This window comes from Rhinatrema bivittatum, chromosome 3 (genome assembly GCF_901001135.1).
Source record: "Rhinatrema bivittatum chromosome 3, aRhiBiv1.1, whole genome shotgun sequence".
Taxonomy (NCBI): Eukaryota; Metazoa; Chordata; class Amphibia; order Gymnophiona; family Rhinatrematidae; genus Rhinatrema; species Rhinatrema bivittatum.
The window spans coordinates 566,640,343-566,664,250 of NC_042617.1; the positions used below are offsets into that span (position 1 = coordinate 566,640,343).

At 46.0% G+C, this 23,908-nt stretch overlaps 1 protein-coding gene across 3 annotated transcripts in view; it reads right to left on the minus strand.

Moving 5' to 3' along the window:
- Positions 1-9,670: 9,670 nt before the first annotated feature.
- The window catches only part of LOC115088352 (nuclear receptor coactivator 7-like), an 83,165-nt gene continuing 68,927 nt past the window's right edge, over positions 9,671-23,908 (minus strand). For all 3 annotated transcript variants that reach the window (XM_029596533.1, XM_029596531.1, XM_029596532.1), the window contains 3 exons: positions 21,299-21,394; positions 21,076-21,149; positions 9,671-15,274 (listed from right to left, as the gene is read on the minus strand). In XM_029596533.1, coding sequence (XP_029452393.1) covers positions 15,139-15,274; positions 21,076-21,149; positions 21,299-21,394 — 306 coding nt within the window. In that variant the 3' untranslated portion in view covers positions 9,671-15,138. The remainder of the gene's footprint in view (positions 15,275-21,075; positions 21,150-21,298; positions 21,395-23,908) is intronic.

Below are 23,908 nucleotides of genomic sequence, written 5' to 3' on the forward strand. Positions count from 1 at the left end.
TTTGCGGATGATACAAAATTATTCAGAGTAGTTAAATCACAAGCAGACTGTGATACATTACAGGAGGACCTTGCAAGACTGGAAGATTGGGCATCCAAATGGCAGATGAAATTTAATGTGGACAAGTGCAAGGTGTTGCATATAGGGAAAAATAACCGTTGCTGTAGTTACACGATGTTAGGTTCCATATTAGGAGCTACCACCCAGGAAAAAGATCTAGGCATCATAGTGGATAATATTTTAAAATCGTCGGCTCAGTGTGCTGCAGCAGACAAAAAAGCAAACAATGTTAGGAATTATTAGGAAGGGAATGGTTAATAAAACGGAATACATCATAATGCCTCTATATCGTTCCATGGTGAGACCACACCTTGAATACTGTGTACAATTCTGGTCGCCGCATCTCAAAAAAAATATAGTTGAGATGGAGAAGGTACAGAGAAGGGCAACCTAAATGATAAAGGGGATGGAACAGCTTCCCTATGAGGAAAGGCTGAAGAGGTTAGGGCTGTTCAGCTTGGAGAAGAGACGGCTGAGGGGGGATATGATAGAGGTCTTTAAGATCATGAGAGGTCTTGAACGAGTAGATGTGACTCGGTTATTTACACTTTTGAATAATAGAAGGACTAGGGGGGGGGGGGTATTCCATGAAGTTAGCAAGTAGCACATTTAAGACTAATCGGAGAACATTCTTTTTCACTCAACGCACAATAAAGCTCTGGAATTTGTTGCCAGAGGACATGGTTAGTGCAGTTAGTGTAGCTAGGTTCAAAAAAGGTTTGGATAAGTTCTTGGAGGAAAAGTCCATTGACGGCTATTAATCAAGTTTACTTAGGGAATAGCCACTGCTATTAATTGCATCAGTAGCATGGGATCTTCTTAGAGTTTGGGTAATTGCCAGGTTCTTGTGGCCTGGATTGGCCTCTGTTGGAAACAGGATGCTGGGCTTGATGGGCCCTTGGTCTGACCCAGCATGGCAATTTCTTATGTTCTTATCTCATGAAAACCTTTCATTTATATTAAACATATATAATATTCCAAGATTAATGTTATTGTTATAATTTGAGTAACAATAATAAAACAAATTGTCTATCCCCCCACACTCATCTCTCCCCCAAGCACGTCTGTCCCCCACACACTCATCTCTCTCCCCCCCCAAGCACAAGTCTGTCCCCCACACACTCATCTCTCTTCCCCTCCAAGCACAAGTCTGTCCCCCACACACTCATCTCTCTCTCCCCAAGCACGTCTGTCCCCAACACACTAATATCTTCCCCCCAAGCACGTCTGTCCCCCACACACTCATCTCTCTCCCCCCAAGCACGTCTGTCCCCCACACACTCATCTCTCTCCCCCCAAGCACATGTCTGTCCCCCACACACTCATCTCTCTTCCCCTCCAAACACAAGTCTGTCCCCCACACACTCATCTCCCCCCCCCCCAACACATGTCTGTCCCTAACAGACTCATCTCTCTCCCCCCAAGCACATGTCTGTCCCCCACACACTATCTTCCCCCCCAAGCACATCTGGCCCCTCCACACTCATCCCTCTCCCCCCAAGCATGTCTGTCCCCCACACACTCATCTCTCTCCCCCCAAGCACATGTCTGTCCCCCACACACTCATCTCTCTCCCCCCAAGCACATGTCTGGCCCCCACACTCATGTACCTCTTCTTTTTGATTGTTGCCAGTGTTTCATGAAAAAACAAGCGCTATTTTCCAAAAAAACAAGCCCAAGCACATCTGTCTCCCAAACACTCATATCTCCCCCCCCCCCCAGCACATGCCTGGCCCCCACACTCATGTACCTCTTCTTTTTGATTGTTGCCAGTTAAGTGCTTCATTCCCTTCAGGGTTCAAGCCTGCCAGACGCATAAAACTTTCCAGGATCACCAGACACTGTTGCTTGCAGTCAGTACTCCTCGTGGCCAGGCCTCGTCGGCAGCAGCAGCCAATGACAGGGACAGCTGGGCTCAAGTCCCACCCACCAAGCACAACAAAAATGCGATTGACAGCAAAAAACGCCCAATAATAAGCAACCCACAAACTGAAAAAAAAAAAGTGATTCACTAGAAAAAAAAGCCCAAACTCACATCCGAGTTTACCGGGCTTGCGCAACACACTAACGTGTCGCGACACACAGTTTGGAAAGCTCTGCCTTGGAGGATAGGCGAGATAGATGAGATGCGATAGACATTTAAATATCTCAAAGGAGGCTAGTTTCTTTCAATGGAAAGGCATATAACAGGAAATCATAGGATGAGGTTGAAAGGGGTAGACTCAGGAGTAATTTTCGGAAATATTTCTTTACAGAGAGGGTAGTGGATAGATGGATGGATGGAGTGGCCTCCCAGTGGAGGCAGAAACGATATCTGAATTCAAGAAACCATGGGATAAATACAGGGGGATCTATCAGGGAGTGATGGGAATTGTAAGGGTTAGATAAATTGGACGGATGGGCAGACTAGATGGGCCATATGGTCTTTTTCTGCCATCATGTTTCTTCTATTAGTCCCTTGACTCAAAGCCAGCTGGGACTGGCTCATTTCCCGCAGGGTTTTCAAGCTGGAAAAAGGATCTTGGCAAACTAACAGCTCTCCTGTGTCCTCTACAAGCTCCTTCAGCTCCATCTATTTCACCTGCAGTTGTCTTCATCCGATTACTGAGCTTTCAGAGACCCATAACAGTTGAACCAGACTGCTGTCTGTACAGCTATTCTCGATGTTGTCACAGAGTGCTGAATTATTTCTTCTAATAAACATTTAGTATTCAAGAAGTGAATTCTCTGATAATTGTAAGTTGGGAAAAAGAACGATTAACTGACTGTTTATCAAGTCAAGCAAAGGCAGGCAATTTGTGAGCATGGTACACCTATGTTTCTACACACAAAACTTCTTATCTGTTTATATTGCCAACTCGTGGTTATTATGCATTTGCAGGTTTACTCGATCTATTGGCAAAGAGAATGGAGGTAATTTTCAAAGCTGTATATGCACAGAAATGGCTTGTTACAAATCATCAGGTTTGTGCAGGTGATCATGTGTGTAAAACAGCATTACAAGTGCACTTTTACCTAAACTCACAGGGTCATTACGGGGAGGAGGGGGAGCAGGGATAGAATTTCAGAAGGGTTAACATTGAGGAGCATACTTTTCTATTTTGAAAGTAGGTGTGTAAATCTTCAAGAAAAATGTGTGAGTACCAAATAAGAGGTGTAACTTGTGCAGTGGGTACTTTCAAAGGGAAAATCTTTGAACTTATGAGTATAATTGCTGCGTAAGTTAGTCATGATGTTACAAAATTACTCTCCATAACCTTTGCTTTAATCGGTTAAGTCTAAGGTAGAAAGCTGGTATTTTGGGAAATCTGGCTTCACTTCAGAAACAGCTCTCTGTTAAGTCTGCAGCTGCCTGCTACTTGTTTCTGTGAGAGGCCACTGGCAGTTGCTCTTGGCTAAGCCTACAGTCCTGTTACCTGTCTCCCTCAGACCCCACAGAAAGCGCAGTTGCTTACCTGTAACAAGTGTTCTCCTAGGACAGCAGGATGTTAGTCCTCACATGTGGGTGATATCATCCGATGGAGCCCTGCATAGAAAACTTTTGTCAAAGTTTCTAGAAACTCTGGCCAGCAGACTGAGCATGCCCAGCCTGCTACTATTCGCGCGACCAAGCAAGAACCCCCCTTCAGTCTCGTAACATAGCAAAAAAAAAAAAAAAGAGCGAAAAAATAACACAACAAACTGCAGGTGAACCCAACATCCTGGGGAGGTGGGTGGGATTCCTGAGGATTAACATCCTGCTGCCCTAGGAGAACACCTGTTACAGGTAAGCAACTGCACTTTCTCCTAGGACAGGCAGGATGGTAGTCCTCACATGTGGGTGAGTACAGAGCTCCAGACCGCTCCATTCAACCAGAGAGACCAACAGAGGCCGAACAAGATGCCAACGGGCACAAAACAACTGTGGCGCTGTGGAAAAAACAGGAGGCAGTCTGGTCCCACTAGGAGCACGAGTGAAGAGCGTTGGGTTCAAGTCTGGAACATGTTGTGCAGAACGGACTGACCAAAGGCACTGTCCTGACAGCTATCCCTGTCAAGGCAGTAGTGAGCTACGAACGTGTGGAGAACTCCAGGTCACAGCCCGGCAAATTTCAGCGATGGGGACCGTAAGCATATGGGCCACCGACGCTGCCACTGCCCACACAGAGTGAATCTTCACTATGCCAGCCAGCTGGAGGCCTGCCTGCACATAGCAGAAGGCAATGCAATCCGTCAGCCAGTTCGATAGGGTTTGTTTACCCACCGCTGCACCCAGCTTGTTGGGGTCAAAAGACACAAGGAGCTGGGTGGACTTTCTATGGCTCGCTGTATGGTCTAGGTAAAAAGCCAGTGCCCATTTACAGTCCAGGATATGGAACGCATGTTCTCCTGGGTGGGAATGTGGCCTCGGAAAGGTGGGCAGAACGATTGACTGATTGATATGGAAATCAGTCACCACCTTGGGCAATAATTTAGGATGCGTATGCAGGACCACACGGTAGTGGAAGAACTTCATGTATGCTGCGTATGTAACCAGGGCCTGAAGCTCGCTGACCTTGCGAGCGGAAGTGATCACCACCAGGAATATGACTTTCCAGGTGAGGAACTTCAGACCACAGGACTTCAGGGGCTCAAAGGGAGATCATATCAGTCTCGCCAAGACCAAATTGAGTTCCCTGGATGCTGCCGGCGGCCAAAAAGGGGGCTTCAATTGGAGGAGACCCCGCATGAAGCGGCCACTAGGGGCTGGACTGAAACGGGCATGCCAGTGACCCCTTGGTGGTATGCAGTGACAGCGCTGAGGGGTACTCTGATGGAACTGGTCTGTAGCCCAGACTCAGATTGGTGCCACATGTAGTCCAGTAGCCAGAGGAGAAGGCAAGAGAAGGGGTCCAACCCATGCCCTCCGCACCAGATGGAAAAGCGTTTCCACTTCGAGGTGTAGGACTTCCTAGTTGAAGGTTTCCGAGACTTGATCAGGACCTGAGAAACACAGTCCAAAAGCTGTAATGGCTGGAGGATCATGCGCTCAACATCCAAGCCATGAGGGCTAGCGCCCGGAGGTTCGGGTGGCGCAGGGTGCCCTGGTTCTGCGATATGAGGTTGGGCACCGACCCCTGTGGGGTGGGCGCATGTACTGACAGATTCTGGAGGAGTGGAAACCAGACCTGCCGAGGCCAGGAGGGTGCCACAAGAATCATGGTTCCCCCCGTTCTCCTGAAGCTTCGATAGAGTCTTCGATAGGAGCAGGAGAGGTGGGTATGCATACAGGAGGCCCTGTCTCCAGTGAAGAGAGAAGGCATTGCGGGCCGGATGACCATTCCCCGCTACTAGGGAGCAGAACCTGCTCACCTTGTGATTGAGAGGGGAGGCAAACAGGTCCACATCCGGTGTACTCCAGCGGTGGAATAATTTGGCTGCTACCGCAGGGTTGCGGGACCTCTCGTGTGGCTGGAAGGACCGGCTGAGGCGGTCTGCCAGCGTGTTGAGGTGACCTGGCATGTATGTCACCCGCAGATACATCCCTTGGGAGAGGGCCCACTTCCAAACCTGCACTGCCTCCTGGCAGAGGAGGAATGAGTCCATGCCCCTCTGTTTGTTATGTACCACTTCGCGACCTGGTTGTCCATGCTCATCAGAACTTCCTTGGACGACAACTGATTCTGAAATGCCCACAAGGCATACCGTATCACCCGAAGTTCCAGAAAGTTTATCTGGCAAGGTGCTTTAGTGGTGGTCCAGAGGCCCTGAGTGTGTAGGCTGCTTGTGTGGGCTCCCCACCCCTGAGCAGAAGCATTGGTGGTGAGGGTCATCTGGGGCGGCGCGGGTGGAAGGGAAGTCCGTGTTCTAGATTGGGGAGGGCTTCCCACCAGGCCAAAGATAGCTTGAGAGGATCCATGACCGTGATCAGATCCTCTAGATCCTGGGATGCCTGTTATTACTGAGACCGCAAGGCCCACTGAGGGGGCCCCACGCAGAGGTGGGCTAAGGGTGCCACATGGATGGAGACTGCCATGTGGCCCAGAAGACAGCGTAGGAGGCAGCAGATACCCTTCCATTGTTGCGGATGAGGGTGGCCAGCGAGGAGAGGGAAACCACCCAATCCTTGGGCAAGAAAGCTTTCGCTTGTGCAGTGTCGAACCTGGCACCTATGAGTCCAGCTGCAGGGATGGACAGAGGTGTGACTTGGGGGAAGTTGATAAGGAACCCCACAGTCTGCAGTTTCTGAACTGTCAGGGTCAGAGCTTGCAAGGCTCTGGAACAGGAGTTGCTCCTGATCAGCTAGTCATCCAGGTATGGGAACATGTGGACTGAGCGACGCTTGAAGTAGGCAGCCACCACCAAGCATTTGCTGATGACACGGGGGACTGATGACATGGGGGGCTGATGCCAGCCCAAAGGGCAGCACTTTGTATTGGAGATGTGCATGCCCCACCCTGAAGCGGAGGTACTTCCTGTGGTTGGGGACAATCGCAATGTGTGCATATGCCTCCTTCAGGTCGAGGGAGAAAATCCAGTCTCCTCTTCAGAGGAGGGGGATCAGCATGCCCAGGGAGACCATCTTGAATTTTTCTCTTATGAGAAACTTGTTCAATGCCCTAAGGTTCGGGATGAGGTGCAAGCCGCCATTCCTTTTTGGCAAGAGGAAATACCTCGAGTAGAACCCATGGCCTTGCTGTGCACGAGGGACCAGTTCCACTGCACCTGCTGTAAGGAGGGCGGATGAACCCCAGGATGGACATGGGGAGAGGTTTCCTGGAGCAGACTGAAGTGCAGGTGGTACCCCTGGCGTACGATGGAAAGGACCCAGTGGTCTGACGTGATCCCTTTCTAGCACCGGGCGAAGCTGAAGAGCCTGCCACCAACTGGGGGATTAGATGCCAGGGGAACTGCCAGCTGACTCGTGCTCCCTCGCCACCAGTCAAAAGCCCTTGGCTGGGGTGCCGGTTGGGGTCTGGGAACTTGCTGTTGGTGGAGGCGAACCCTAGAACTGGTCTGGGGTGTGCAAGTCCGAGCGGCCGGTAGAAGGGCTTACGAGAGCCTTGCCTGGAGGATTTCCTGGCTGAGGATGGCCCTTCTGAGGGACTAGTGGATAGCTGCTGGAGGGTGTCATGATGGTCCTTCAGCTGTACCATCGCATCCTGGATCTTGTCCCCAAACAGATTCTTGCCTGTACAGGGCAGATCAGCGAGCCTATCCTGGACCTCCAGCTGGAGGTCAGAGGCCCTGAGTCAAGCCATGCGTCTGACACCGATGCCTACGGCGGCTAAGCGGGCTGCCTACGGCGGCTAAGCGGGCTGCAGTTTCAAAAACATCATAGGTGCAGTGCACCTCCTGTTTACCTGCTTCCAGACTCAGCGAGGCAATGGCGGCAAGCGCTTCCTGCTGCTGCTGGGGAAGGCCATCTGCAAAATCGCTTCCAGAGATTGCAGTTATACTGAGTCATGTAGAGTTGGTAAACCGCAATGCGGGTGACCAGCATGGCACCTTGGAAGACCTTTCTCCCTATGGTGTTGTGCCCTATACTTATGAGCTGGAAGAGCAGAGGCATGGGTGCGGGAGCGCCGGGCCTTTTTTAGGGCAGACTCCTACCACCAATTGGTGGGGGAGCTGCCTCCTCTTGAACCCCAGGGCCTGTTGCACCAAGTAGGAGGCATCAGCCTTTTTGTTAACTGGGGAGACGGAAATGGGGTGCTCCCACATACAGAGGAGAACTGGAGCACTTCCAGCATCTTGTGGCGCGCATCCTCCTCTGTAAGGAGCTGAAAGGGGATGGCCTCAGCCATAGCCCTAACAAACCCCACAAATGACAGGTCCTCAGGTGGTGACCAGTGCTACTCCTCTGGGGGCGAAGGCTTTGAGAGAGGATTGTTGGAATACTCGGAAGACAAGTCTGTGGCGTCATCACCCCAAGGGTCATAGGACCCTCCTCCTCACTTGGGACAGGAGCGCGAGGGCTGTGAGGGGCATTGACCTTGGGCTCCAAGGGGTGCAGGGGCACAGACGGCTGTGGCAAGCCGGAAGGCCTCGGCAGCGGCTCGGGGAACAGTGGGTGAGGGCACCTGGTCCTGGTAGCTTCATACTCCCCCTTGGACCCGGGGATTGGGTTTGCTCCAGTGGAGGAATCGGTGGCCAGCGGGGCACTGAAGGCCCCGCGGGCACCGGCTGCATTGGTAGGGCAACGTAAAGGATGTCCAGATGCACCAGCAAGGGTGCCAACATCGATGGCAGAGGCTCAGACACTGGTCTGGGGGCTGGTGGTGTTGGTATCTCAACGCCTTGCAGCACTTTGAGCACCACTGCGGTCCAACTCCTGGAAGTCCTGAGAGGTCAGGACTGATGGAGGGGGATGAGGCGTCACTGGCTCATCCTTGGGTCCCCAAGGTGGCACGGCGCCCGACACCGGTAAGGAACACCTAGGGCTACTGAGGGCATCGGAAGATGGGGTCTCCAATGGCGGATGCCACTTCAATGGTGGTTAGGCGGCTGCTGATGCCGCTCTGGAACCGGAACTGTGTCGGGATGGTGACCGGTGCTGGTGCTTCCGGGATTGCTTCAGATGCTCGGTCCGGTCTTTCCCTGGCGCCGAGGAGGTTGATAACCCTGAGGTCTGGGGGAGGGGATAGACCACTGAGGATTGATCTCCCTCTCCCCGATCCTTAGGGGTGGAAATCAAAGGGACCGCGAGAGGCAGAGACGGGGACGGCTCCCCGCGATCTTTGGGCGATGAAGCAACCAACGCAGAAGTGGAGGATTTCGGGGTCCCGAAAAGTTTCTCCATTTGTTGAGGCGCACACGACACCCCTTGAGTGTCATCTGATCAACAGACGACATCCATGGACATTGTGCGAGTCCCCCAGGCAGAGGATGCAAACCTTGTGCGGATCTGTGATTGACATGGTCCGCTGGCACCGACGAAAACCAGTCGACACCATGAAAAAGACCTGGCGTGTGGTCAATGGCCGACGGGAGGTGGAGAGTTGGGAATCGACCACGAAATAGAGCAAAAGCCGAAAAGAACAGACTGTACCGGGTCGGCACCGACTGCGAAGGGGGACCCGATGAGGATTAGAGAAAACTTGAAGAAATTTGAGAGAAAAATTGAAAAAAAGTGGAGCTCCATGGATCGCGAGGCAACTGCACTGCGGAAAAGAAGAGGCTGAAGGGGGACCTCGTGTGGATAGTAGCAGGCTGGGCATGCTCAGTCTGCTGGCCAAAGTTTCTAGAAAATTTGACACAAGTTTTCCGTGCTGGGCTCCATCGGAGGATGTCGCCTACATGTGAGGACTAGAGGAAAGCATTGCTTTTTCACCTGCTTCAGCCAGGTATTCAAAGAAGGTCCCCCAATTCATTTGTAACACAGTTCAGAGACCTTGTTCCAGTTTATTCTCACCTCTAATTCATTCTCCAGCAAGATCTATTTTTTCCAGTTTATTTTCTTCAATAAATATTTTATGGAGTTTAAGATTCAAAGCTATCTGTATAGTCAGGCAGTCAGATGTGCAATAAGGATAAGATAGTAATGCAGCACAAGAATAACCCAGACAGGCAGGAGACTTATTTCATGTATGTTCTTGGTCAAGTCAGTTCCCTCTTTTAAACAAGTTAAAAAAAAAAAAAATGAAAACTCTTGAATGCATAAATTCCTTTATTGAAAATATTGTGATAGTATTGCATTACATATATTCAGCATATCCACAGATTATGGGGTTGAACGCCACAGTTTCAGCTATGGAACACAACAGTTATATTTGTGTAGTTTTGGATATATGCATTCTGATAGTACAATATAGTAGAATAAACTGTAACAAGAATGAAGTATGCAAAATGTGAAATTTTATTTTTCTTTGAACAAGCAGGTGGTTTGCAACAGGTAAAAACTTGAAAGGTTAATATGTCTGCTCCCCCGGTAACTCCCACTGATGCATTATGCTGTGGCAGTCAATGAACTGCCTGAAATGAATCAGTCACTCACTCCGTGGCTATAAAACCAAGTGGGAGGAAACCAAATACTCAAAACCTGCTGTTCAGTCATTCCCTGTGCTAAACATTTGGCCTCCAGGGTCTTTCTTTTTTTAATTGTGCACTGACACATGTAAAAAATGTGTTCAGATGGAGTAGGTCTTTGCACTACACTGTTGGTACATCAGTAATTTGGGCAAGCTTAAGTGGTTTATTTTGTCCACTATGCAGAAGCAAAGGGGTACAGTTACAAAGAGAACCGACCCAAGCTATCCCTCAGAAGCACCCACTGCCGTATTATAATTAACAAGGCAAGAAGACATTGCATCTCCATTTTATATTTTATTAGGGCCTCTGCCAGGACACCACACATGCTTAGTGCCAACCATATTTAGCTCCCCCAGCAATCAAACTGACCAAAGATTTCTTCCTGGCTCACTCCATCACCAATAACAAACCTTTCTTGATGCTTGTTTGTTCCCCTTTCTTTCTTTTGAAGACAGCAAGTAATGATCATATAAGACCTGCCGGTATTCTAAAGGTAAAGTACATTTTAAAGCAGCGGTACCAGCTAAATTCCTCAAAACATCAAGTCCCATACATATGTTTTGTATAAAAAGTACCTATCAAAAACCAAAATACTCTCACCTAGCAACCTCTTCTGGTTTTATGCATAGGTTTCATTTTTCTTTTGACTGAATATAGGTTTTTTTTTAATATAGTTTTACACACACTAGAATAAAAGATGTACACCATTTGGAACGGACATCCCTCATCACCATTTAAAATCTCCTTCTTATCCCACTCTTCAGCTGTTCTTGTTATATTCATCCCTCACTTACTGTGTGGTCTCTGCCTGAGGTTCTGATGAGGGGCCAGCACTTACTTAAGGGCATGGAACTGGAAGCAACTATGCAGCTGAGGCTTTGAAAGAACTTGAGTACTATTATAAAAGATATAACCATTAATGAAGGCCTGAAAATCCTGTGTTGCAGTTCATTATCCTACGGATAAAGACCAAAAAGTTAGACAGAGGCCCACCTCACAGTTTATGCACCCGTTAAAATGGTTGACCATATTCCCTCTTTTAACCTTTCTGAAAACGCAACATGTCTTGCCTATGATGGTAATTAATTTGTCAAAGGCTCAGGAGAGGCGCTGACCAGACAGGCTGTTTAGGAAAGGCCTCAGAGGAGAGGCTGATGGATTTGGAAGAGCTTTATGGTGCTCTATGAAAGAGCAGCTTATCCGCTCAGCTCAACCAGTGCTGACAACTGTTAAGGCCCTGTCTACAGGCACAGGGATGTGAAATTTTCAGGACAAGAATGGAGTGGCACGACCCACTGGGCCAGAAAAACAGGCACCATTTATGTTTCTCAAATAATGGCGGAACACGCTTGAAACAATGTATGGATTTCTATTTAGTCAAAGCAATAAAGAAACAGCAATTTGGGCTTAACTTTTTGTCAATTCCTTTTCTGTTTTCCAAGGAACCTTCTGTCCCGATCGATAAATTCTGCTATTTTATAAGGACATCATAAAACCAGTTACTGAGTTTCTTAAATGCTGTCCTCAGTGGTATTCCCTCTCTACTCTAAACATATTTAAGAAAGCATGGGGTTTTTCCCGAAACACAGGGAAACTGAAAAAGGAAAAAAAAAAAAACCAGAGCTGGTGGGCAGACTTGTAACCCAGGCTTCAGCAAAGAGTGTTTTTCACTGTATCCACAAAACCTCCCGAGGCTCTATCAGGCTCTATCTTCTTATACCATTTCCCGACAAGAGCCGTCGCTTCCAGTCTCTTTACGAGCACAAAGGGTGCCCTCTGCTGGCAGGACTTAGCACGGTCACCGATCGTTTGTCTTTCTTTCTTTCTTTTTTAATACTGCTGCAATAGTTTAACAATATCACCTAGCTGCCGCTGTGTTACCACCTCTTCTTCCTCCCCCCACCCCGCATCCCCCAAAAGCACCGTTTATTGCGTTGTGAGATCAGATCCATCTTTGCAGTACAGCTTAGCTTCTAAAACCCACATTAAGTGTGCCCAGAACGTACAGAGGAAGGCCTCTGAACTCCCAGAGTTTCAAAACTTGAATCATCAAAGCCTCAGCCTACAGCTGAGGGGAACAGGTACTTAAGAACCCAACAGGTTCTTAACCAACACTTTGCTTTCTGACTCTGTGCCCTTCCCCCCACGGCTGCATTTATCTAGGCCTTTGATAGATTCCCAAGTCACTGGGGTGTGCAGCGGCAGGGACTATTGGCTGTAATTTACTAATAGGCCCTGGGAAACCAGCAATCCTATTGGCCTTTGCAGCATGTGAGATCAATTGTAATGGGGCTCACGTCCCCCCAAGCTTTACTGGAACTCCCTGGTCTCCCGGCCACCGAAACAGTGCTAGAGATGTGAGGGAGTGTAAACTATTCGCATTCCCTTTTAATTAAAATGTCCAGCTGAAGCTCAGTTTATGACAGAGTGAAGGTCCTTCTTTTGGCCCAGTAAGAATCGCCGGCAAATCCTGCTCGGCTACACGGAATAGAAATATTATTTCTTCCGGTAGTGCCAGTAATCCTGAGAAACATAAAGATGTTTAGAGAAGGGCCGGATCTTTTGCATGTGAGTGTCAAGCTTTTAAAGGTAGGTCAGTCATTCTCCAGAGGACATGGGGGAACTTTTCTTGTGAAATTCAGAGAGATTAAGTAAATCTGCATGGGTAGCTCTGATAAATATGGAGATGTGTGTTGGGTCTGTTGATGGTCTCTGAGGAGATGGGAGGAGGAAGGGGAAAGAAGGGTAATTTTAATTGTTAAATGGAAAGTTTGGTGTCTTTTTATGTAAACGATGCAAGGGTGGCTTTTAAAACAAAACAAAAAAAAAAAAGACCACTTGCATTAAAGAATCTGAGGGAAAAACTATCCTTTGTGGTCCTTGCTTGACTCTTACAGAATCACAGCTTAAATAACCCTTCAGGAATAAACCCTCCCCCCCCCCCCCTAACGAATTTGTTTTAACTGACAAGTGAATTATATAAATATTTTTATTTTGCTGGCACTGCTGCTCTAAAATGGTATGGAAAGACAGTAAACCCCTCTATAAAATGGCAGTATTACTGGTCAGGGAGCAAGCTCGAAGCTTAAAACAGGCTGGCGAGGGCCTGCACACACCCCTCCCCCCCCCATCCTTCCCTTCCGGCGACGGACTGCTGACCTTCCTCTGTCCTGCGGCTCCACTCACTTTACAAAGTCTGAGCAGCGAGGCACCAGCAGGCCTTGAGCCGGTCCCGTGAGGGAGCGCAAGAGCTGCCCGCCGGTGCCCAAGTGCTCAAACCTAGCAAAGCGAGTGGCGGAGAATCATCTCCCCCCCCCCCCCCAATGCAGCTGCTGCTGACTGTGAGGAGGGAGGCAGGGACAGGGGGGGGAGGGAAAGGAAGAAGAAAGGAGAGAAAGTGGAAATGGGACAGACCAGCTGGCGTGAGGAAGGGGAGAAAGGCTGAGGGAGATGGAGAGCTGGCGGGAGAGGGCATCGCTGCTTCCCCCTCCACTTCAATCCCAATCCATTTTATGGCAAAGTGAGTTTCAACTTCTCTCTTTGATAAACTTTCGTGGCTAACTGTTGTGTCACTTTCCCTACCACTTATTCTTACGTGCATTTCCCACCGATAAAGGCTCACTGGCTAAAACATGTCTCTTACATTTTCCCTTTCCTGCTTCCTGCACGCCATCCAGACCAGAGATGCACTTCCTCGTGGCAGGGGATCACTTCTAATTACAACACCCGGTACTCCATACCGGAAGAAGCGGCCTGCTTTTCAAAGCCATGGCCAACTCAACAGCCCCCTTATATGCTTGGCTAGTCAAGTTTAGCCCTAAGAAAGCGCGCCATTCAAGAATTCACATGTCGGCAGTAAGGCTATGTTTCAACATGTTCCTCAGCGGAGCTAAGGACCCCTCGTTCCCCAAAAATGTAAAAAAAAAAAAAAAAATAATAATAATAATAAAATAAAAATAAACTTTAAAAATGTTATTGTAGGACAAGGTCTATAGACCCAGGTCAGGTGTTCACCTCACCAAGCAGCTCTGAGAAACGCCCTGCGTTTCTCTCTTTCAGATTTTTATTTTGGGCACTCAGTACATGTGTCACTTTTGCATCAAGTGCCCCAAACACTACATTACTCAACACAACACTAACAACTTCAATAATAACCCAAAAAAAACAACCTCTCTTAATTGAGCAATTCAAAATTACATACTTGGTCCTTGTACAAATGCTGAAAATGATCACAATTATTTCAAAAACATTTTACCCTAAAATAATTAGGGGGAAATAACAGAGAGAAAAAACAATATCTGAAAAGTTATCAACAAAAGCAAATATAAAACTAACTTTAAAAATCAACTGAATTTCTTGCCAAAATGTATAAAAACAACCCTACTCTCTAGGTTTGGCAGTAAAGTTTAGTACATGTATCCCCTTTGCCAACATGAGAAAATTTCAAAACATGGATAGAAGAAACAAATCTAACACTCAGTGAGTTTCATATGAAATAAAATAAATAATACAAAAAATAATTCCTTAAAAGTTGCAATGCTCCCTTTAAGTGCTACTGGCTGTGTCTCTCTTTTGTCGCAGAGGACGATTAAACAAGTCACACATGGCAAATAACACTGTGCCCTTTGGGGTATGGTACTGCAACTCTCACCTGTGGCTAGCATTTTGTCTCCATTACAACTGGGATGTAGTGACTATACTTACACAATTTCATTTTTTTTTTCCCCCACAGTTGCACTGCATTGCACATAGAGAGATTAAAAGCATTCCTGAACAGGCTCACGGAGCAGAAAACACTTTCCAGACCTCACTTTTTTTTTGTGTGTGTGTGTTTGTGTGGGGAAGAAAGAGAGAGAGAAAAGGCAGAGCCAACAGAAAGTAGCTCCTTTGGATGCTCTTTTCTCCACTTCTGTATCTCCCACGTGCCTTTTCCAATTGCTCTTGCCGTTTCATCGTTGCCCTGGCATGAAGTCTGGGCGCAGGGATGAGGCTGTGATTTGATAACGAGTCGCACGCTGGAGCTCTCCAGCTTCCCCTCAGTGGTGTCGAGTGAACCATTAACACGCCCGCCAGAGCAAAATCTGTGCTTTATTCAAAAGTCCACACCTCCACGTCTTGCACTATGAAGTCTTCCTTCTTGGACAAGGTTTCGTTGTTGAAGGTGCTGCAGGAGTTGCTTCGACCATGGTACAAATCTGCATCCAGCCATAAACCAAACTGTCCACTGTGGGGAGAGGAGAAAAAACAGAACGGAAAGATTATAAAGTGGCATTGAAAGGCCGGCTCATGCTAGAACAGATAAAGAAACACAGCTAAAGTAGTGTGATATAAAAAAATGCTCTTCTGATAGTTTACTTGATAGAAAAAAAAAATCATTACGATCTCCCTTGTTGTTCCAATACAGATTTAATTTCTGAGGAGTTTATTAGCTATTAAGGTAAGCACCATTACTCTGAACAGAAGTAAACTGGGGCACCACTGTACTGATCTTTCCTGAACCCCCATAGATAAACCGCGGCATGAAGAGCTACAGTGAACACGGGGACAGAAACTTTTCAAATAAGAGAGGTGCCACCACAGTAGAAGATGCATTCCTTCAATTCCAAATGTGTAGAGGAAATGAAAGAGCCAACAAAGCAAGCAAGTGGATCCTCTGTGCATTCTACTGGAATTCCTGCAGTAAGCGTCACCCAAAATTAACTTCTAGTGAACTTACGGATTTTTGTTACATGTTAACAGCTACACTAGGGCCCTTCTACAGCGGTCTCTTTACTTGGTCATTTAACATGCTTTAGGGAATACTGGTCCTATAAAAGTGCTCAACTCCTCCCCTCCCCACTCAATTATTTTCATATCCAGTGATAAGTCTGCTTTTATTGCTAGGCCATACGTAGACTTGTATGTAACTCCCAAGACCAAGGAGGCAGTCTATACAATTTTTAATAAATAAAAAAACAACTGCTAATTTACAGAAACATGAACTGCAAACAGTATTAGTACTGTTTAAGTTCTTTGCTTATTATGTTTGACTAATAGCCAGTTAAGACTTAATGGAAAGAAACAGTTTGCATCATTTTGGTCAGAAAACCTGCTATACTGGCACATTATCCGCACAGCAATAAGACACATAGTTACATAACATAACATAGTATTGTCGGCAGAAAAAGACCAAGTAGTCCATCCAGTCTGCTCAGCTTTCCATGACAGCAACTGCCCCCCTGTGTCTGTTAAGGATAGCAACCGCCACTCCGTGCAGGTCACCCTTCATGCCGTATGTTAAGGACAGAAGTACTTGCAAGCAAAACCAAGCAACTGTCAAACTCCTAACAAAATTACTGCAACACTTTTAAGTAGTGAGCAGCCTTCCTGATAATTCAGACAATGCTGCTTGAACGTTCTTTGCTTTTGGACTTGGCCGCAGGAGTTTTATCAGTCAATGTATCAGTATCACAGACCGTAAAAGTTGGAGCCCAGCATTGGCTGTCTTCAGAATCCAAGACTCTTTTTTTTTTTTTTTCTCCCCACCCCGCCATCATGCTGGGTCAGACCAAAGATCCAGGGAGCCCAGCAACCTGTCTTCAACAGTGGCATCCTAAAAATAGATTCAATTTCTTGCTGTTCACTTCTTATGACAATTGGTGGGTCTCCCTGAGTCACCTAGTTAATAATTATTTATAGACTTTTCTTCCATGAACTTATCCAAACCCCTTTTAAACCCAGCTTGACCACTTCCTCCGGCAATGAATTCCACAGCTTGATTATGCATTGGATGAGAAAATACTTTCTTCAATTTGTTTTAAATCTGGTACTGTTAGCTTAAAGGAGTGTCCTTTAGTCTTAATGTTATTTGAAAGGGTGCATAACTGTTCCCTATTTACCTATTTGAAAGGGTGCATAACTCCACTCATGATTTTGTAGACCTCAGTCATATTCCCATTCAATCATCACTTCTTCAAGCTGAAGAGCCTTAATATGTTTAGCCTTTCTTCACAACACGGGATTTTACTCCAAATACTTCCTCATTCTGAAGAAATTGGGAGGCCTCCACCCAATGTATGATCTAGGGGCCCTCAACAAGTTCCTTCGGAAGGAAAAGTTCAAGATGACATTCCTAAAATCCATCCTGCCTTTCTTACAACCCAACGATTGGATGTGTTTGCAAAATTTCAAGGATGCTTACTCTCACATTCCAATATACCATTCTTCATTGCACTACCTATGTTTCCAGGTCAATGCACATTATTACCATTACAAGGTGCTTCCTTTTGGATTATCATCTGCCCCAAGAGTTTTCACAAAGTGCTTAGCAATAGCACTGGCCCACCTGAGGAAGAAGGGATTCAAATGTTTCCTTACTTAGACTATTGGCTCCTGAAGGCGGCAAACCCAGCCACACTTTGCACATATCGAATAGATATGTTAAATTGCTTAGAAGGACTGGAATTCATAACAAATTACAAAAATCCAGTCTTCAACCAACCCAGACGCTTTAGTTCATAGAAGCAAGCATCAACACAATAGTGGAGAGGGTGTACCTTCCGGGAGAAAGAGCCCAAACCCTCCAGACTCTAGCTTTGCAGTTGAAGGGCTGTGAACACCCCTCTGTGCTTCAAATTTTAACCCTTTTCAGGCATATGGCTACAGCGATGTATGTAGTCCCTCACACTCGCTTACACATGTGCCGCCTGCAGTGGGGGCTGAAGGCTCAATGGAAACAATTCGAGCAGCCCTTGTCCAAGACTGTGAATCTCCCCTGTGCCATCAAATGGGACATCACTTGGTGGTTGAACCCGTCCATCCTTACAATAGGAGCCCCGTTCCACAACCCAGCACATCAACTAATTCTTACCACAGATGCTTCAACCAGGGGTTGGGAAGCTCATCTGACACATTTAAAGATGCAAGGGTTATGGTCGCCAGCGGAAAGGAACCAACAAACCTATTTGAATTAAGGGCGATAAGGTATGCCCTCCATACATTCTGCAACCACCTCTGGGGGAAAAACATCATGGTCTACACAGATAATCAGGTGGCCATGTTCTACATAAACAAGAAAGGAGGGTCAGGTTCCTGGATCCTGTACAAAGAAGCGATCTGGATCATGGAATGGGCAGAGGTACAATCCATCTTCCTGCAGGCGACCTATCTCCCAGGGATCATAAACCTCGAAGCAGACAGACTCAGCAGGATATTTCATCCACACGAATAGGCTCTCAGCCAGAAAGTAGCAGACAGCCTCTTCCAAACATGGGGTCTTCCATGCATGGACCTCTTCAAAACAATATGCAACAGAAAAGTTCAAGCATTCTGTTCCATCTACCCCAGTCCATAACAATTCGCACAGGATGTGTTCCTCATATTGTGGTCGGGGGGACTCTACCAAGCTTACCTGCCGATACCGCTAATTTCCTGGACAATCCAGAAACGCATTGTGGCTGTCAAGGACCTCGACCTCATCGCCCCGACTTGGCCAAGGTAACCATGGTATGCCTATCTAGTTAGACTATCAATCGCTCTTATCTCATTGGGAAACAGCGTGGATCTCCTGACCCATGAAGGGGATACGCTCCTGCACCCCCATGCACTCTGCTTCATCTCACCACTTGGAGATTGAAAGGAGTGTATTAGACCATTTGTATTTATTGGAAGAAGTCCAGGACATTTTGGTCTTGTCCAGGATATTCTGTACAAGGAAAAATTATCAAAGCAAATGGGAGCAATACACAAAATGGTGTCAGGACGAGGGAGTGGACCCATTCTCCTGCTCACCTGAGGCCTTACTAGAGTACCTGCATACGATCTACCGATCAAGGTTAGCGACGGCATCAGTCAGGGTTCATATCAGTGCCATTGTAGCATATCAACACCCATACAATGGCCTTCCGGTGTTGCACCATCCTCTGGTATCCCGCTTCATGAAGGGAATCTTGAGATTGAGGCCATCCGTCTCAAAACCTCTAGTCCCTTGGGAACTTAACCTGGTTTTGGATCAACTCATTGTCCTGCCCTTCGAACCCATGGATAGTAGCCACATGACATATTTGACCTGGAAAGTGTGTTCCTGGTCACATCATGTTAGCGAGAAAAGTCAGTGAGCTACAAACCCAGGTTCACCACAAAAAGGTAACTTTATGGACTCATTCCTATTTCTTACCTAAAGTGATCTCGGCTTTCCACTTGAAACAAACCATCACATTACCTATGTTCTTTCCAAGGCAACATAATAATGAGAGGGAAAGACTCCTTCACAACTTAGGCTATAAAAGAGCTCCAGCTTACTACAAGCAGAGGACGCATGGAGACAATGGAACTTCTCAGCTCTTCGTGTCTTTCAACCCGGTTGTGCCTGGTCTACTGGTGACAAAGAGGACCTTGTCCAACTGGATATCCCAACGCATTAAACAGTTGCTATTCAATGCGATCGGCAAACATTCTCAGTAGTCAAGGTGTATCAAGTACGTGTGGTAGCTGCTTCAATTGCGCATCTCCACATGGTACCGTTGCTGGATAGTTGCAAAACAGCTACGTGGTTTTCTCCTCATAGATTCACGTCACACTGTCTTGACCAGCAAGCATCTTCAGATGCAGCACTGAGTACAGCAGTGTTGTCCTGCTCAACAAAGTGAGATTGCTGTCCACATCAGTAGTGTATACAATCATCACCTACAAATGCAAGGAGTCGCTGGCCCTACTCAAAGGAAGAGGTGTGCAAGACACAACTCTTAGCTGGAGACTTCCATACAGCATGGCTAATTCAGCCTGCTTATTGATGGGTAAAAAGCAAGTCTGCTTACCTTAAACGGTGTTTTCTGTAGGTAGCAGGATGAATTAGCCATGCTAACCAGCCCACCTCCCTAGACAGCTTCTCCATTCCATGCTAAATGGGACAAGCTTTTCAGTAGACTGAGGAGAGATGGCGATTGCGCAGGAAGATGCGCGCAGTCGCAAAGAGACGAAGCTCTGTAATCTTTGAGAGAAGCTCCGCCCCGGGCAGCAAGAGGACATTCCAAACAGCATGGCTAATTCATCCTGCTATCTAACTCAAACACCGTTTATAGTAAGCAAATTTGCTTTTTCCAACAGTGGCCAATCCAGTTTACAAGTACTTGGCTAGTACCCAAACATTAAAAAGATCCCATGCTACTAAAGCCAGTAATAAACAGTGGCTATTTCCTAAGTCAACTTGATTGTAGGTCTTTATAATCTGTCTATGTTTTAACTACCCGGAATATTTTTGTGTCATCTGCAAAACTGATCACTTCACTTGTCACTCCCCTTTCTAGATCATTAATGAATAAGCTAAACAGCACTGGTCCCAGGACAGATCCTTGGGGCATTCTAGTACCATTTAGTCCTACTTTTTATTTCCTGTCTTTTAATCAATTACCAATCCAGAGTAAGATATTGACTTTTTAGTTTACAGAGCAGTCCCTTATGAGGGACTTTGTAAAACACTTTCTGGGAATCCAAATACACTATATTGATTGGCTCTCCTTTATCCATGTTTATTTACACTTTCAAAGAATTCTAATAATTTATTAAGTCAAAAAGATTTTTCTTTCCTAAATCCATGCTGGCTCTTTCTCGTTAAACCAAGTTTATCCATATGACTACAGATTTTATTTTTATGGTTTCTACAATTTTACCAGACATCAATGTATTCACACGGTGCTGCCTGAATTGCAAGCATAGTAAGTGGAATGCAGGTGCACTAGGTATTACCACTCATTACCTTTTACGTCATTCTTGGCTTTGCTAAAACACTCAAAATTGAATACGTTCTGTAGTCAATTGTTTTGTACAGAAAAAATTATTCTAGATGCCAGCGCCTTGAATGTACTTTATAAATCCATAATTCAGCAAGCAAAAAAAAAAAAAAATAATAATTTAAAAAGGGATTCCATAGGAAAGAAGGCCAAAGTTGCACCCTGCTCACAAATTAAGTCATAAGACGGGAAAAGAAATCAAGAAATATTAACGGCAGGAAAGAAAACAAGACTTAAAATATAGGAGCTAAAAACTCACCCTCCTCCTCCTAGTTCTAAAGAGCTTATATCCCCGTTGATAAAGTACGAGTTCTCCCCACTCCACTTAAAGACCTGAGGAAAGAAGACAGTGACATTTTGGAGTGAACAGTCTTAGCTGGGAAGGCCACGCTTTGAAGCAGTTTACTGTAACACAAAACGAGACGCACCACAGCAAGCGCATCATCAAGAAACCAAATCATATACGTAGAACTTTTGTTTACCTTTAATTCAGGACTAAACGTATATAGGAAGGTCTCCCCTGTGCCATAATAATGGTCGCTCAGCTTGAATGGATGTGTTGCATATGCCCCAAACACCTGTCAAAAGAAACAACTTTTGTTTACTATCTGCAGAAAAATTCAAAATGAGGGAAACTTCTGACATGTTCTGTCATGAACTAATGCTCTGGGGCCAATCCCAGAGCAGAGGTTAAATTAAGCTTGTGGGGACTTGATCATCAGAACGTCAAATGTGTCTTAAGGAGCTGTTCTGCTCCAGAAAATAATTGAAAATTAAAGCCCAAATGTAAGGAATGGAGTGAGCCAAGCCCAAAGAATCTGCTGAGTTACCCTGACCAATAAAAACTGTGCAACAGAAAAGTTTAGTTGTTTACTTTCAACAACCATGGGCTCTTTAAGCAGCTCTCTGAGCATTTGAAAATGAAGATAATTCATTCTTACAAAGGAATGGAAGATCATAAACATTTTTCTAAATGCTTCCAGTTAGCAAGTTCAATTGTCAGAAGATGTGTTAAGAAATAGAAGTTACATAGAATTACTGAGGTCAAGGCAAATCTGGAAAAATCTCTGATAGAACTGCCCAAAAATTGGTCAGATTTGCAAAATATAACCTAGAGATCACTTTAAAACACTGTCGATGTTTAGGTTAGTACAATGCTTTTTCGAAAAGGCAGAATATACATTTTGTAAATAATTAGTCGACTCTAAGCTGTCCATAATATAGTGTTGCTTACACAACAATGATCTGTATGGAATATTTGTCAGAAGGAAACTTTTTCTATGACCTCATCACAAAAGTAATCTAAAATATGCAAAACAAAACCTTGATAAGCCTGAAACGTTTTGGAACAAAGTGCTTTGGACTGATGAAACAAAAATTGAACTGATCTGCCACAACAAAATCAAACCATAATAACTTGTATTTTTTAAGAATGTTTCTGACAGCTGAACCTGCTAGTTGGAAGTATTCAGAGAGCTTTTTTTTAGCCTTCCCCTTGTTTGTAAGAGTGAATTATCTTAAATTTCAAATGCTCAGACAGCTGCTAAGAGGTGCCCATGGTTGGCGAAAGTAGATCACAACCAAGAGGTCAGAAGAGTCAAAGTATTTGTTCAAACATGGAATTATCTTCACCTGACTAATTGAAGACCCACTGAGTCAATTAACTTTTAGGGCTTTATTAACAAGTTTTTAAAAAAAGAAGTAACAAATCGACTGGGTGTCCAAACTTTTGCACATGCCATATTCACTCTTTTATTATGTTCAATTTGTTAAAATAAGGAAATACATAGTTGTTGTTTTATGTAAATCATTTATATTCTGCTAATACATAGGGTCAGTAACTTTAAAACCTGCGCTATGGACGCGCAAGCGGACATACGCTGCAAATTTAAGTCATGCACACAAGTACGCGTCTATAATTTAAAATACTTCTCCCACACGTTAAGTGTGCTCCTAATTTTAAGCCATTACTTGAGCAAACGTACTTTGCTTATCTTCCTTAGGACTTTGTCTGCTTTAAGTCTCGCAAGTAAGCGGATTTTAAAATACGCTCGCACGAAGGACATTCCCTGTACGTACCCGGATCAGCCCAGACTCCTGGGTTTTACCTCCCCTCCAGCAGGCGGAGACAGAGAACTTTTTGTAGACTCTGTCGTATACCCCTGAGGTGTCACCTAGAGTATGTCAGTATTCTTCTGTCTCCAGCAGGTGGAAGAAGTGCGTTCCTTGAGTCTGGTAGCTTGTGTCAGGATTTAGGATTTCGGATTTTTGGTTTGATAGTCTGATAGTCCTTATTGTAAGTACAGAGCCAAGAAGGGTAGTTTTAGTCTTCAGGCTAGGATTCCTCTTTTTCAGCCTCCCAGGGGGTTGTCAGGTCCTGGTGGGGCCATCCCCCCTGGTAATAGAGGCTTCGGAGCAGAGGGTTGAGGACCCTGTAACTGCCCACTGAGGGTGATACTGAGATGCCCGGGTCTCTCACCCTCAGTAAGACCTTTCACAGGTTTAAAAAAAAAAAAAAAAAAAAAGGGGTACTGTTTCTTTAATTTCTCCTGCTCTGCCGGCCTAGCTTTCTCTCCGGGGGTGTGTAGAGGTCGATCGGCTTCAGACCGCGGACAGCTCCCGATTGCTTAGTTGTTTTGTTTTCGCCGCTCTTCTCTCCCGACGGTCTAAATTTAGGCTGCTGCTCATGCTGCGTGTGTGGCTCTCCTGGGCTGGCATTTGCACAGGGTGTTTGTTGGGGGGGAGAAGGGTCCTTGGGGATAGCAGCGTGGCGAAATCGAGGGGCAGTGACTCGCAATCGCGTCGGTGGGGCTGGGGTCCCTGTTTTGCCGCGGCAGGCCTTGGATCCGTTCCTGCTCAGCGCGGGAACGGAGGCCATTTTAACACTTGTATATTTGTATTTTAGTTAACCTTGTTACCATCTATCTTGCCTCCCTCTTATTTCTTTAGTTTAGGAGGTTCGCTATTATTGAGCCACCTTTTTGGTTATCCATCCACCCACCCCCCCCCCAACCCCCTGTTATTTGTATTTTCCACCTAAGAACATAAGAAGATAAGAAAATGCCATACTGGGTCAGACCAAGGGTCCATCA